The sequence below is a fragment of the Rutidosis leptorrhynchoides genome, chromosome 4 (assembly GCF_046630445.1).
Source record: "Rutidosis leptorrhynchoides isolate AG116_Rl617_1_P2 chromosome 4, CSIRO_AGI_Rlap_v1, whole genome shotgun sequence".
NCBI classification, from domain to species: Eukaryota; Viridiplantae; Streptophyta; class Magnoliopsida; order Asterales; family Asteraceae; genus Rutidosis; species Rutidosis leptorrhynchoides.
This window is the reverse complement of record NC_092336.1, coordinates 533,808,677-533,824,212: the sequence shown is the minus strand read 5'-3', so window position 1 is coordinate 533,824,212 and position 15,536 is coordinate 533,808,677. Positions and strand designations below refer to the sequence as shown.

The 15,536-nt window shown below is 32.2% G+C and overlaps 3 protein-coding genes across 8 annotated transcripts; 2 read left to right on the top strand and 1 right to left on the bottom strand.

Annotated features, from left to right (window-relative positions):
- Window positions 1-484: 484 nt before the first annotated feature.
- On the top strand, window positions 485-3,634 carry LOC139845040 (uncharacterized). 2 transcript variants are annotated; one of them, XM_071835264.1, is made up of 3 exons: window positions 485-740; window positions 940-2,128; window positions 3,372-3,634. In XM_071835264.1, the coding sequence occupies exons 1-2, from the start codon at window positions 579-581 to the stop codon at window positions 1,990-1,992; spliced, it is 1,215 nt and encodes a 404-aa protein (XP_071691365.1). In that variant the 5' UTR covers window positions 485-578; the 3' UTR covers window positions 1,993-2,128; window positions 3,372-3,634. The 2 variants fall into 2 exon arrangements, with proteins under 2 accessions (XP_071691365.1, XP_071691366.1); XM_071835265.1 differs by having other exon boundaries at window positions 3,159-3,634.
- Window positions 3,635-4,837: 1,203 nt separating this feature from the next.
- On the bottom strand, window positions 4,838-6,523 carry LOC139845039 (large ribosomal subunit protein uL5). The gene is made up of 5 exons (XM_071835263.1): window positions 6,428-6,523; window positions 6,211-6,318; window positions 6,052-6,094; window positions 5,745-5,940; window positions 4,838-5,176 (listed from the first exon to the last, which is right to left on the bottom strand). The coding sequence occupies exons 1-5, from the start codon at window positions 6,428-6,430 to the stop codon at window positions 4,978-4,980; spliced, it is 549 nt and encodes a 182-aa protein (XP_071691364.1). The 5' UTR covers window positions 6,431-6,523; the 3' UTR covers window positions 4,838-4,977.
- A 2,295-nt stretch (window positions 6,524-8,818) lies between these two features.
- On the top strand, window positions 8,819-13,877 carry LOC139845038 (protein LAZ1-like). Of its 5 annotated transcripts, XM_071835260.1 has the most exons (9): window positions 8,819-9,260; window positions 9,384-9,440; window positions 9,989-10,097; window positions 10,505-10,689; window positions 10,809-10,897; window positions 11,084-11,345; window positions 11,460-11,711; window positions 12,566-12,640; window positions 13,151-13,280. In XM_071835260.1, exons 1-8 carry the CDS (start codon window positions 9,099-9,101, stop codon window positions 12,605-12,607), a joined length of 1,158 nt encoding a protein of 385 aa, XP_071691361.1. In that variant the 5' UTR covers window positions 8,819-9,098; the 3' UTR covers window positions 12,608-12,640; window positions 13,151-13,280. The 5 variants fall into 5 exon arrangements, with proteins under 5 accessions (XP_071691361.1, XP_071691360.1, XP_071691359.1 ...); XM_071835259.1 differs by lacking the exon at window positions 12,566-12,640 and having other exon boundaries at window positions 10,508-10,689; window positions 13,151-13,877; XM_071835258.1 differs by lacking the exon at window positions 12,566-12,640 and having other exon boundaries at window positions 13,151-13,877.
- Window positions 13,878-15,536: the final 1,659 nt, after the last annotated feature.

The window sequence follows — 15,536 nt, the reverse complement described above, 5'->3', positions numbered from 1 at the left end:
CTTGTATTATTTTAATTATTTATTTTTAATTGAGTACGAGAAGGATAAAAGTTAGACAGAAGGAAACCAATTCTAAATTTATATTTTAATTTACACTTTTAAAATAAAATGACAATCAATATTATCTCTTATGATTGGATGTGGATTGTTTAATATGAATTTTAGGTGTTTGATGAAATGTTCAGCTGACGAGTTTCTTAGTCGGACTCTGTGGTTTCACGGGTGATTAAAATAAATAAATTTAGCATTTACGTTCACTTAATACCTAAAACATATCATTAAACTGTTACGTTTAAACAACCCCGTGTTTCCACGGGTCATTTCATTAGTTATTATTATATTATATTATTCTTTAATTTTGAGAAAAAAAGATAATTAATTATTCTCAATTTTTGAAGTTAACATTAATGAGTTTTGTATCTACCTACAATGTTACAATATCTTGTGTAACTTTACAATTTTCCCCCACAAATTCATCGACAAGTCCAGACACGCCCAAATTCTTCAAATTCAAAGGCATTGTTCTTCTTAAACCCTAGCTAAACCCTAAACTTCGAAAAAACCTACAATCGAATTAGATGCACCCTCATTCCAATCTTCTGAAACTAATATTCGCTCGTCGATGGAAAACCCCCAAATTATTTCGCATTTTTTCCTTTTTATTCAATAATTCTTGCAGCCATCCCAGTTTTGCTCATGAAAGATTAAATGTATCAGTTTCTAATTATCAATACAACACTGTAAGTTATCAAATATTTCAAATTCCAAAGTATCTTTACATCCAATTTTCATTGTTCATGTGTAATGTGTATTAGGGCTCACATTTTGTCTTCTTAGTATATAATGATATACAAATACGTATAGATATAGATATAGATATAGATATGGATATAGATATGGATATGATCTTATTCTTACAGGAAATGTGTATAATTGCAGAAGCATGTTATATCAACCTCGTGTAAAGTTCCGTGGATACGTTCACCCTGTTTCACGCGTAGCACACACAAATTCGAGAGTCGGTCATTAGTAACGCAAGCATCTACGGAGGAAGAAGAATTGGTGTATCGCGTTTTGGATGAAATTACTTCTGAGCTAAAGAAACGTCCAAGTTCGATTAAGAAATTGTGTACGAATCACATAGACGAACTTTGTAAAAAGAGAAAGCTAAAAGCAGCTTCAAAGCTACTGCAGTTATTGCGTGATAAGCATGCTGTATATAGCCTCCCGGATTATAACCTGTTACTAGCTGCAGCGAGTGAAAACAACGATACGCAGATTGCGAGTATTGTCTTCAAAGATATGTTAGTTAACCATCTTTTGATGAATTCAACAACATATTTTAATGTTGCTAAGGCTATTTCGAAGAGTAATGATTTGACATTTGTGCCATCTTTTGTCAAGGAAATATCGGAACTGGTTAGTACAGAAAGCGTGACGGTTATTAACCGGATTATCTATGCGTTTTCCGAGTGTGGACATGTTCATAATGCCATGCTTGTATTTGATCATATGAAAAGTTTGAAATTTAAACCAGATTTGGTTACTTATAATACTGTCATGGGGATATTAGGTAAAGGTGGTCGAATTGACGAGATGCTTAATTTGTTTGTGTCTATGAGAAATGACGATATTGCCCCTGACATATTTTCGTACAATACTTTGTTACATAGCTTGAGGAGGGTCGGACGATTTGACTTGTGTGTGGTGCTTGCAAATGAAATGGGAAAAGTGGGTCTGCAATCTGATTTGATTACTTACACAGCGTTGATCGAGTGTTTGTTTAAATCGGGTAATATAGAAGAATCGTTGAGACTGTTTGAAGATATGAAGCGTAGGGGTGTCCGACCTTCAATATACGTTTATCGATCGCTTATTAATAATTTGAAGAAGTTGGGTAAGCCAGAGTTAGCACAAAAGTTTTTGGAGGAAATGAATGAATGTTTGGAGGATCTTGTTGGTCCTAAAGATTTTAAAAAGAAAAGTAGGTAGAATTTTTTTTCTCTTTATTTGGGAACGAAACGATTTTGGGAGTAGGTTCTTCAAATCATTCAATCTGTTTCATTATTTGACTGCTCTGCTCGCCCAAAAAATGGAGATTCAGCGTGCGAGCTTCACAGTATTCTAGGTGCACCTTCTTATTCTTACTCTGTCTGATATTATATCCAGACACGATAACTTCACACGCACAGCGCGCGCACACACACACGCACACATAGTACTTGTTCTTACAATGATGAAAACTCCATCTGAGAGTTTGTTGAGCAGTTCATTATGATCTACTTATAGTATGTAGATGTTCAATTACAAACTCATTAACATATGAATCGATCGGTCCAGGTTACATTTTTCTTATAACCGGTCTGAAGGTGAACAAAGTTATAAAAATTTCAAGAAGGGAACTGTTTGTGTGTTGAACAAGTCGAAAGTCGCCCATAGTGTACTTGCAAGGCTTAAAGCCTTCTAAATAATATATATTTGGAAAACTTAAGAGATTAAAATGATATAATTTCTTTATCCGATTTTAACACACATATTGTTGATTGAATATGATAAATGATTTCGACAACAAACTGTTTTGGGTCAATGTGAGCAAATGTGTTCTAACTGGTACAAAAATAATTCATATTGACCCGCTGTTTTGCCCCCTTCTAATTCAGAAGCTTTTATACCCCATTTATGAGTAATAATTGAAAAGAGAAAGTATATTTATAGAAAATAAGAAAAGTAATGATTTCGATGTGTTCTCATGCTATTTGGGCCCTGAAAAGGAAAGGAGAAAAAAAAAATAGCACTATGCTAAATGTGCGGGAAATTTTTTATAGGCATGATTGGTAGGGAGAAATGAGAACATGGTGAACTGGTTTACGTTGTTTTACATAGGCGAAAAAATGAGAACGTGAATAAATGGTTTATAAATTAAGGCAATTCTATGTATTTCAGTTTTCCTAGATTTAGCATTGAAACTGCATGGATAATGTTAGTTGCATATACATATCATCGATACATATGATTTCTGCTCGATGTTAGTTACACATACGTATCATCTATACATATGATTTTTGCTCATGTTAGCTATATATATGTATCACCTATGTTTTTCATTCGTGCATTACATGGATAATGATAATGATAATGATATGTTGTTCATTATATAGATGAAGATTTGGGTTGCCAAATACTTGCTAGGTTGCCAAAGCGCACAAGGTCTCTCAGTTTGATTTTTAGGCTGAGCATTATAAATTCATCATATGAGAGTTATGTGCCTCCTAAGAATTATTATTTTTGTTAATGGGTGTATTTATTTACCTTCATCAGGGTTTTTCCATTCTGTGTTCTTACCTGTTTCTTCTGTGGGAAACTTTTAATAGGTGGAAGAGACATAGTTCAGCTATGCGGTTCTGCTGTTACTCCAACTTCTTATTGATGAATATTGTCAAACGCATACTGCAAAATGGACTAATTGAAAACTTGAGCTTCTTAGTATAACCTTTTTGCCTGAAAATTCACTCAAAAAGTTGTGAAATTTTTCCGGATGCAGCATGTTAAAGTTGCTGTTGTATGTAGATCATAACTTCGTTTTTTGTTTCACAATCTGATGTCTGATTTCATGATTATACATCATCAAATATTGGTAGACAATTTAGATTACAACTATGTGACAGTTTATCGGTATAAAGCTAAATTCTTTTATAGTGTGATTTTGTACAGGTTACTAGTTCTGCTATTCAGGTCTAGTATATTATCCCTTTATTGATTTGTGTAATTCATCCTGTGAAATGCTAGCAAAAGAAGATATTAATAAGACGTAATTTACACATTTTCATCAGCGTTTAGAAGAGACGGGGAATTCAGAAAAGATGGTTAGGAAACAAGCAAAAGTTTAAGCTACAACGTTTATACAGGTGGCGAAAAATTCGCCACGTAGTATTGTTCTAAATACTTGTATTTCAAGTAATAACACAAGTAACCAAAAGTTGATTGTTGTTGCAACATTTTGTGTTGTTCATTATGTCAATTCCCAAATATCTACTGTAAGCTGTAAAAGACATTTTTAAAATAATGCTTTTATATGCCAAATAGTATCATCTAGCTATATAGGTGATACCATTCATCCAACTTACATACAGACAATACCAATGTAGACATCTTCTATATTTAGTTTGTATTTAGTTCAGCCAAGTATTTTAACTCGTGACTTATAAAGTTTGTCATATACATAAAATTATTCTTATTTTAGATAACATTTGATCTCATTGATTATTTCTATCAAAAAGGTATAATTTTGATGGTTTGGCCTAATTGATAATGCTGGGTTTAAAGAAGTATAAAGATGTAACGCTGAAAAGTTGGTCTAAACATTGATCTAATGGTGCTGCTGAGCTTGTTATATGATCTATTGTTGTTTTTTTAAACAATAAACACACACGATTTGTGTCCACGAGAGGACTCGAACTCACAACATTTGTGCCCACAACATCAAGATCCATGAATTCTCTTGATACCCAGAAGCCCTTTGATTATATATTATATATTTGTTATATTTTTATATGGTCTATTGTGATGTGAACTGCAAGTTAAATGCAAATATTGACCGGTTGACTCGGGAATGCCCTACTTAATTCTTGTTCTCAATAAAAGGTTCGCTGGGAAATTTCCCATTAACGAAAGAAAAATTATATGATTTTAAAAAGCAATAAACAGCCCTATAGGATGCATTGATTCAAAGTCAATTACCACCCTAAAATACAGTAATATACTGAAACAGTGTAGATTACTTTCTGAAACGAAACTATTAAATAATTGCATGACAAGATCAAGGAAACATAAATATTGATGCATCAAAATAGAAGCTCCATAAAAACATTAAAGATACCGGTACAAGAGATTCAAATGATCCAAAACATACAAACAGATATAAATCAACTTCCTTCAAAACTGAACTCCAAACTATTACAATAAGCAAAAAGCAAGCTTCTAATTTCCAATTTGTTGGGATTTGTTGAGAATGACACCCTCATATTTCACTTGAAACCATTTCATTGCATCCTCCTTAGTCACTCTGTGCTGGATCCCAACACGAGACTTGCACCTTCTGCGACGGCCAACACGGTAACCAGGACGTTCTAGAACAACAAAGAAATCCATACCATAGATACCAGTAGAGGGATCGTATCTGCAATAAAACAAAAGAGTTATTAAAAAAAATACAAGTAGCAAATTAGTTTAAGACACCCTGCAACTTTTGTTGATATTATACGTCCCGATATTCAATCTTTTCATTACTTCAATCCAAAATCATGGTCAAAGTAGAAGTAAAACAGACCCTCATATACATATAAAAAAAGTGAAGCCTAAAATTTACATTCAAATATTCAACCAGACTCGCTTTATCTATAATGACAACCACGTTTATAAGAACTAGTCACATAATTTTGTAATATGCCGTACCTAAAGTATAACAAAATAAAAAGAAAACAAAAAAGTAGGCCAAGAACGGGTTATAAGTCTCAACTCTCAAGTAGCATATTCATACAACTTTTACAACACTTCGACAATTGGTTCATCTATAAAATAAAACTATATTGAATTCATTACACATCAGTTAACCATCACAAACAGCAACAACCTACAATCTATCAACTATATGCAATAAATTGATTTTACTTGAGTGATCAACTACAAGTACATATATACATATCAATCAATATCAATATTAACAAAAAAAAGCACTAGCAACTTACTTGATACCAAGATCAATGTGCTCCTGGATACCAAATCCAAAGCATCCAGTGTCACTAAAGTTGCGCCTCAACAACTCATACTCCTTCACCTTCAAACCACTTTCCAAAAGTTGCATAGCTTTGTCTCCTCTAACAGTTACATAACAAGCAATTTTCTCATTACGCCTGATACCAAATGACCTCACAGTGTACCTTGCTGTTATTCACCACCACAATACATTAATACAATACACTACTAGCCAACCTAAAAATATAAATAAATTAGTAAATTACATAAATACAATTAATACAATTAGCAGATTCTTACCCTTTGAAAATACAGGAGATTGTCCGCTAAGTTGTTCTAAGACCTTATTAACAAACATTATAAACTCAACTTCAGTGAATAATAGAATAAAAAATTATTAAAAAAGTAAAAACTAGGGTTTCGATGAAAAGTAAATAAATAAAAAATAAAAAAAAAGACCTTGGCTGCACGAGTGAGACGATCGCCACTTTCACCAACAGAGATGTTGAGAACGAGCTTCTGGACTTTAATTTCTCTCATTGGATTCGCTTGTTTCCTTTCTGATGCCTACATTTTTATATTATTATAAGATACGAATAAGATTAAACGATTATCAAATGAAATTATTTATGGATTATTGATGATTCATAAAGCGTCGAAGTTAAAGAGAGATTACCATTGTTGATTCGTCAGAGCAGATGATTGCAGAAGCTGCGGGAGTGAAATGTGTTGCTGCTAGGGTTTGATTTCATTCGGATGTAGAGAAAAGATATACCTATCCGTAAAGGCCCTTATGATACACGGCCCATCCTTTGGCCCATCTTTTGAGACCCAAAAACGAAGTTAATGATTCGGAGTACATTTTATTTATTATTTATTTATTTATTTATTTTGATTTTAATGATTTGATGATTTTTTTTAAAAACCTATGCTTCAAATTATTGACGTGTATAGACATCACTCATCCGATCATTTTTCACGTCCACACATGTATATAAGGGGTTTTTTCTCTAATTTTTTGGTCTTTTCAAAAAATTTTGAGCCTTACGTGATTATCTATCTGATGCACCTTTTAAGATACTCTGATGTGTATATTCCAGTAAATAGGTGTACTATAAATCTTAATTATTAATTAATCATTAATCATAAACGTTAAACATAACTTAAAACTATTGCTCTTGTATCCAAACAAAATAAACTTGATTAACATGAAAAACTTATACTGAGTATTTGTTTAAGGCAAACCTAACATGATTAGTAAGTAGATTAGTAAAGTGTGAGTAAAAATTCGCTTAATGGAAATATAAGAGTTTCAAGTACCTGAAAATTAACCAAGACCCCCTTATTTCTTAACTAGCTATAATATACTTTTCTTAGAAAAGATGTATTCTCATTTTCATATGTGACATAAGCTATGCACTACTATCTACTCAAAAACTATAGTTAAGAAACTTCACTAATCATAACAGCAATAACACTGGCTAAAAAAATATAGTTGAGTAATTTCATTAATCAAGAATAATAGCATATTGAATGAAATCTATCTTGCTTTAAAAAAAAAAAGAATAATAGCATATTGGACACTTATTTTAAAAATGTTGCTACATATAATCTTACGAATAATGATATTTTCACCATAAATTTTGATAAATTCATCACATATGTACATTAAGTACTTTACATGTATTTAATGCAAAATCTTTTCAATTCATTAAATTAAATTTAACGATGAAAATATCAATACCTTAAGTCCTTAATCACAAGGGCTACAATAATTTTAATACCAACTTATATGGTTAAAATTTGCTACTTTAGTGTAAGTTATTTGACGGTTGATCAAAAGCTGGACAACTTTTACATAGCTACTAAACACAATAATAAGGTTGTCTTTAGAGAAAGAAAATGATTTACTTCGATTATTATCTATGTGATAACGGGATTAAAACTGTTGATCACACTCTTATTTTCTGTAAAATCAAAATTACTATTTGGAGAAAGAACTTATAATATAACATAACACTTGTTATAATGATATCGAGACAAGTGCCCATATTTTCTTTGAGTGCTCTCTTGCGAAGGAGTTGTGGCTCAAGGTAAGGATTTGGTTAGATTGCGGTTTACCTATTTGTTCGTCTTGGGATACGTTTATTTCATGGTTAGAAGGCGTTCATTTACAAGCTTCTCAAAAGAATCGGATTGTTGCGGTGATCGTTACTTTGCTATGGGCTATTTGGCGTTATCGGAACCGGACTGTTTTTAATAATTCGTTTTGTAGTACTAGTAGCCTTTTTGATGTAATTAGATCTTTTTCTTTTCGTTAGATTAAACATATAAGCCATTTAGTTTGAAACTGGAACTCATGGCTATCTATGCCGTTGTAATTATCTCTTAGCGCCTTGCTATGGATCGTTTTATTTATATAATTGATTCTTTGGCCGTAAAAAAAACACTTAGTTATAATCTTAAAATATTCAATATTATGTGGATTATCATTATCACTAGTGAAATGATCCGTGAAAGCATGAGTTTTGTTTAAACGAAACAATTTAATTACATGTTTTAGGTATTAAGTGACTGTAAATGCTAAAGTCATTTATTTTAATGACTCGTTTAACTAAGAAATTTGTCGTTATTTTTACAAATATATAGAAACATGTATTTTAGCATACATATGTAACGTAATTAGTTTCGTAAAAAGAATCCATATTTGAATATTAATAATATAATAATTATAATTATTATATTAAAAGTAAAAAATAATAATAAATAATTATTAGTAATAAAAAATGCCTTTTGAATTTTTTTAGAAAATTAAAATTACAATATAGGAGAGATATTTTTTTTTATAAAAGTTTCGTATTATTTTTTAATTAAATTAATATATAATTATGATATCATCATTATCATTATGAAAATTAAAAGATAATTAGTTTAATGACGGCATCATCATTTTAGAGTTTTATATGACTATACAGATATATAGATAATATAGATAGATTATAGAGATAGAGATGATATATAGTACTGTAGTTGGAAAAAATCACCTATGTTTTAGAAAAAAATAATGTTATGTTTTCAACTATCTCGTTTATCATTTTTCTGTCGTCCTTGTTACTTATTAATGATATGACTAGCAAGTCATGAAATTCCAGTTGTTAAAGAAGCAAAATCACGATCTTCCCTCCCTGAATTCGGTAATCCGTACCTCTCAGTATCCCCGCCCAGTTTACACTCCAAATATTCAACCACTTTATTATTAGGGTTTCCTTAGGGCTTATTATAATCACTCAATTCAACCTTCTATCTGTTATTGTTATTACAATTATAATCCTAAATATATTCTGCTAATGATCAAGTTTCAATCAGAGGATTTTATTAATTTGTTAGTGTCTCTCAAATCATCTACACCTACATGGCCATATCTAGTTGCCGGTTTATGTGTTTTCATCAGTTTGACCCTATCAATTTACTTGTTGTTCGAGCATCTCTCTGCTTACAAGAATCCAGAGGTAAATTAATACATATATCTAGGGTTTTGAACACGTTTGATCAGATACTTCTAATTCTCTAATTCTTTAGAAACTGATGTTCGATTATTGTTATTGTTGCTGTTGCTGTTATTTGATTTACAGGAACAGAAGTTTTTGTTTGGAATTATACTAATGGCACCTTGTTATGCTGTTGAATCAGTAAGCATTGACTCAATTCTTTTTAATGCAATTTGTGCTTATAGTGATGTACTTTGATCTGTTGATATAAATTGTTAGTCATCAAATGCATAATCTTAGCTTAAACCTTGATGAACCTAGGTAGCTAACGTTCTCTAACCATATATTTGAGTTTGTCCGCAGCATTTGCCTTAATTTTTTTTTTTTTTTCAAAACAAGCATAAGCTGAAGCTATAGTGTAGAGTCATGCTATTCCAATTAGATTTGCTCTAATCATCTTCAACTATGGGCAAATATTATGTTAAAAGATTAGTACATAAATACTAAATTAATGATTTGTATGAATTCATAAAAAAGAAAAAAGTATGATAAAGTTCAATCACCTTGCTAGACTTCATGACAAAGAAAGTTTATGTTATTTGGAATACCGCCTAAAAGGCGATTATGCGTTCTTTATGGAAAACAAATATACTCAAATTTGGTTCCCCATTTCTATGTAAAATATCTTATTTTACCTTAATACTCGAGTCATGTGCTGAACTTACTGTAACTCCAACTTATATTTGTAGTTTGCGTCACTGTTGAATCCATCAATTAGTGTTGATATCGGAATCTTGCGAGATTGTTATGAAGCCTTTGCAATGTATTGCTTTGGAAGATATCTTGTCGCATGCTTGGGTATCTTCTCTAACTTTTGTATACAAAGAAGTAACCTTGACATTGACTTTTCTTAATATGTTATATCTATTATTGCTTTGAAGAGCCGGGGGCTCACATATATAGTTAGCAATGTATTATATCTACTTATTTATAAGAAAGTTCGTAGCACAAAATAAGACTTTCATTTTCACGTTGACAATGTCCCTAATTTAGTGACATTAACTTCTAATAATCATTTGCTTAGACACATGTTTGATGTTTATATTGTGCACGAGTTGCTGCTTCTTAACCCATGTGAAATGTGAAACACAGATAATATTGGTGAAACACAGATATAAATATAATAAATATTTATATTTCATTAGTTCTGTGGGCTCAATTATTTTCTTATTGGTGGCGATAAAGTTATTTTTTGCTTTTGTAAGGAGGTGAAGACAGGACAATCGAGTTTCTAGAGAGGGAAGGGCGTGCAGGGCCAAAAACCCCTCTACTAGAGCAAAGTCACTATAATGGACTCGTGAAGCATGTATTTCCATTTAGTCTATTTTTAAAACCATGGCGATTGGGTCAGAGGGTTTATTTAATCATCAAAATTGGAATTGTACAGTATGTAAGTTTCCTCACAAACATGTTCACTGTAGATATAAACCATACTTTTTATTGTTTTTACATAGAGATGTTCAATAAATTTTGATTCTGTTGATGAATAACACATTCACTTTTTTTTAGATGATTATAAAGGCTGTTACAGCTGCTCTGGCAGTGATTCTTGAGGCCTTTGATGTATATTGTGAAGGAGATTTTAAATTGGGTTGTGGGTAAGATATCCTCTATTCAATTATTATCATCATTATCGTTCTTGTTATTATTATAATGATTGTTAGTATTTTTTTTGTTGTTGCTTTCAACCTTTGCCATATTGATTCTAAAAGACAAGCAAGTTACTAACTTTTTTTTTTTTTTTTTTTTTTTTTTTTTTTTTAATACCTTTATTGAATGTGTAGGTACCCATACATGGCTGTTGTTTTAAATTTTAGTCAGTCATGGGCTCTTTATTGCTTGGTTATGTTTTATGAAATTACGGCTGATGAGCTGGCACATATTCACCCACTGGCCAAGTTTCTAACATTTAAGTCAATTGTATTTTTGACCTGGTGGCAAGGTGTGGCTATCGCACTCCTTTATTCTTTTGGATTAGTCAGAAGTCCAATTGCTCAGACTTTGCAGTTCAAATCAAGTATCCAAGATTTCATTATTTGCATTGAGGTGATTTTTGCAGTTCAAGTCAAGTTTTAATCATGAATCAATAGTTATATATCTATTTGATTATAGTATTATTTAGTGTGAAGTTTAACAGGTTTTTGTATTTATCCAGAACAGATGGGAATTGCTTCTATAGTTCACCTATTTGTGTTTCCTTCAAAGCCATACGAGCTAATGGGCGACCTTTTTCGGGGTAACGTTTCAGTTCTTGGAGACTATGCATCTACCGATTGTCCTGTAGACCCTGACGAGGTTAGAGAAAGCGAGCGCCCTACAAAGTTACGTCTTCCCCAGCCTGATGATGATGTTAGAACTAAAACCGCTATTAGAGAAAGTGTTCGTGATGTTTTTGTTGGTGGTGGTGAATACGTAAGTTTTCTTTATCTTTTACCATTGTTGTAAATTTCAGCGTAGTCAGCCGAGTACTCGTGGTGTAATTGGGAAAGTCGGTTCGAATCGCTATAACTCAAAATTGGTCGACTTTTTATTATGATTAAAATTTAAGGGTTTGAATCCATCTAACAAGTTGAACAGTTTTCTTTTCGTTTGGAGATTGATATCTAATGTTATGCTTTATGTGTTGTTTTTATTCTTTATCTACGAATATATTTTGAAATTAATTATTTAAATCTGGGAATCTCCTTATCCGAGTACTCCCCGGACTTGGCCGAGTACACCCAGTCTAGTGAATTTTACGATCTTGTCTTTTACTGTTTTAATATCAATTGTTCATGGCCTGTGAAACTTCTATGAGTGCTAAATATAACGTTTTACTTTTACATGTATTGAACCAAACCGAGATTTGGGTTTCGAAAATTCTGGTAGAACTTTTAAATCAGACAGAACATATCGTGTTCCACTTGAGCTCACTGGTTTCAATGGTTTGAACCGTTTTTGTACACCTATAAAATTGCACCAATTGTCATTCTAGTCCTTATCTTTATCGCTTTTATCAAAATCTTGAAAGATTTACGGTTCTCATTGACAATATTTTATTGGTTAAAAGATCTTGGCTTGCTTTTTCCATAATGGTTAGAAGCGTAGACTTGTATAATTAGGACTTCATTTAGAAGCAAACAAGGGATGTTGTAAAAATATCACGGTACATAGACTATAGGAGCTGGTTTCATTAGGGCATGAAACGATGCTATGCTTTACCTACACCGTTGTGCATTGGTCAATTCGTCTTTATATAGGTTTTTAATCAGGTTTGGTTACTGTAGGTGGCATATATAATCAGCAGGTCAGATGGGTTGGGTACTTAGGTTATGGATCAAAATGGGTTCATCTCCAAACAGGTAACCTTATAGTGCTTGTCATTTGTCAAAAGGGGTCTTTTCAGGTTGACCCATAAGGCCATAATTACTCCTCTGCCTACTCTTAAAGAAATCATCAAAATATCAATGCATTTTAAATATGATAACAGAACTATATTGTCATAATAATAATTAAATGTTGAACTTTGAATAAGGCAATTGAGTGTTGTATGCGTTACAAGTATACTTTAGGCGACCTTTTTTAGCCTGTTTTTTACTCACCCGGCCAGTTAGATCTGCTTCATTTGTAGCTAAAACTTTTTATTAAATCTTGTTAACACGTGTCCAATTCAAAGGCTTATGACAACGATATAAAAACTACTGTCATCGGATATTTTGCCTTCACTGAGAATGTCCAAAAACTGTGACCGTAAGCCAATTAGATTAAAATCATGTAACAATTTTTTAAGGTATAAATCTTTTTAGTATTTTCATATTTTTTTATTCAGCTCTTAGCTTATGCTGCTTAATTTAATGTCTACTCCTCTCTAGATTGTTAACGATTTAAAGTTCACCATGAACCGAGCAGTAGAACCTGTAGAAAAAGGGTTCTCAAGAATTAATCAAAAGCTGCACAAGATCTCAGAAAACATAAATAGAAGAACAACCAAAGATGATAGTTGCATCAACACTACGCCAACAAAGAGAGAAATACGTGGAATCGATGATCCCCTTTTAAACGGAAGCTTTAGTGACAGTGCAACCACAAAGAAAAAGAGACACCGTAAGAAATCAGGATCTACAAGTGCAGAAAGTGGCGGTGAAAGCAGCAGTAGTGAGCAAATGTACGGCGGGTATCAGGTTCGCGGACGTAGGTGGGTTACAAAGGATTAGTTTGCTAAAAAAAATCGGGTTTATATCTAACTCAGAACAATGGAGAACAGTATACGGAAACTTCGCTTATCGTTCTCATACATCTGAAGGTGCAAGGGATCTTGTGGGTAAGAATGAAATAGCTTTTCGTGTATTTGATTGTAACTTTGTAAGTAGCCATTGGATGATAATGTTTATAGTTTTTCGTGTATTTGATTGTAACTTTGTAAGTAGGCATTGGTCAGTTCATATTTAGCTGGTGTGTGGTGTTATGGGCTAGCATGGCTGCTTAATAACCATGCTAATGTATAAAGATATGGTTGGCTGTATGGTCTAAATGTCGATATCTGATTACATTATAGAGATGGTTTTCTTAAATACAGATTAATTTGTATAGTTAGTTACTCTTTTCCTGTTGCATTTACAATTTTACATGAATATTACTCTCGATGGAGAAATGACTTGTCTTTATTCTCGGATAGGGGAAGGATTGTCTACAGTTCAACTCCCCATACACCACTTATGTGGTATTTAGTTTTTTTGTTGTTGTTGTATAAGAGTGGAGGTTAGGAAATTGGTTGGATCTGAAACGGCTAACAAGGAAAATGGAGGTGGGTTGGATACTTGGGTATAGTTGGTTTGGGCTGACTCTGACCCTCAAATACATACATTTATTTTCCATATAAAAAGATATGTTTAGTGAATTTTATTTATTTATTTTTATTTATTATGTTACTAAAAACATGTATTCTGTATGTAAGATATGTTTGGTGTATGGGAGTCAGGATGAACTTATGGGTTTCATTCCCATTTAAGTTGTGGGATTGGGTTTCAAGTTTAACTTACTCAAGAAAAGTGTTCAAATTGTGGAGTTAGAGTTTCGAATCCAACTATCATACTCAAGGAAATGGACATGCTTCAAACCCAACCCAACCCAACCGAGGGGTTGGGTTTACATATCGATTGCCATACGCCAACACTCATATTGATTGTCACAAGCAAATCAAAACCCCAAAAAAGGAACCAATTTAGATATAACGAGTATCGTATATGAATGTTAGTTTATTTAAGTAGTTATGTAACTTTCAAGTGGCGCAAGTTGATATGACCAACATGAATATTAATCAAGATCCACAACATACTAACACCACTAATGACTTGTAATTACACCTTCTTCATTAATTTCTCGTATGTATATATGTGTTATCTACTACACTCAGTGTTGTAAATCTCGTTATTTCTCCCCAAGATCTCCCTGAGATCTTGTTATTGGAAGACAACCGAGACGAGATGTCCATCTCCCAGGATTTCGCGGTCAATGAGGTCAAACTTGGTCAAAGCCACAATTTCTCAGATTTTCCCGCGCATTTCTCGAATTGTCTCGTAAAATCTTGGATTTTCTCGCCCGTTTCTCAGATTTTCTTGTAAAATCTCGTAAAAATGTATATGAATATATCTAAATATATATATATATATATATATATATATATATATATATATATATATATATATATATATATATATATATATATATATATATATATATAGGGAGATGATTCTCATACACCATTTTTTGATCCATGTACACCCAATTACCTATTTTACCCTTAATTATACTTACTATAATAATTTAAGTTCAACTTTTTAAGGACAAAACTGTGATTTTATAAGATAAAAGTGTATATGGATCAAAAAGTGGTGTGTGAGAATCATCTCCCATATATATATAGTGGTAGGATCAAGAGGGAAGTAACCATTCGGGGGGAAGCGGGGGGAAGCAAAAACTTTTTTTTTTCTTTCGTTTTTTGAAAAAACTTTGTTCACGAACATTATAGATGAGATGAAAATATGAACATTTAGTATAGACACTTTGTGATAAATGTTTTTATTTTGGCGGAAAAACGCTCGAAGAAGTAATATATAACAATTATCGTGTTTTTCGAAAGTATTTTGAGGTTTTAGCAATTTGGGGTTTAGATATTAGGGTTTATAGGGCTTAGATATTAGGGTTTAGAAATTTAGGGTTTAGGGTTTATATTTAGGGTTTAGATTTAGGATTTAGATT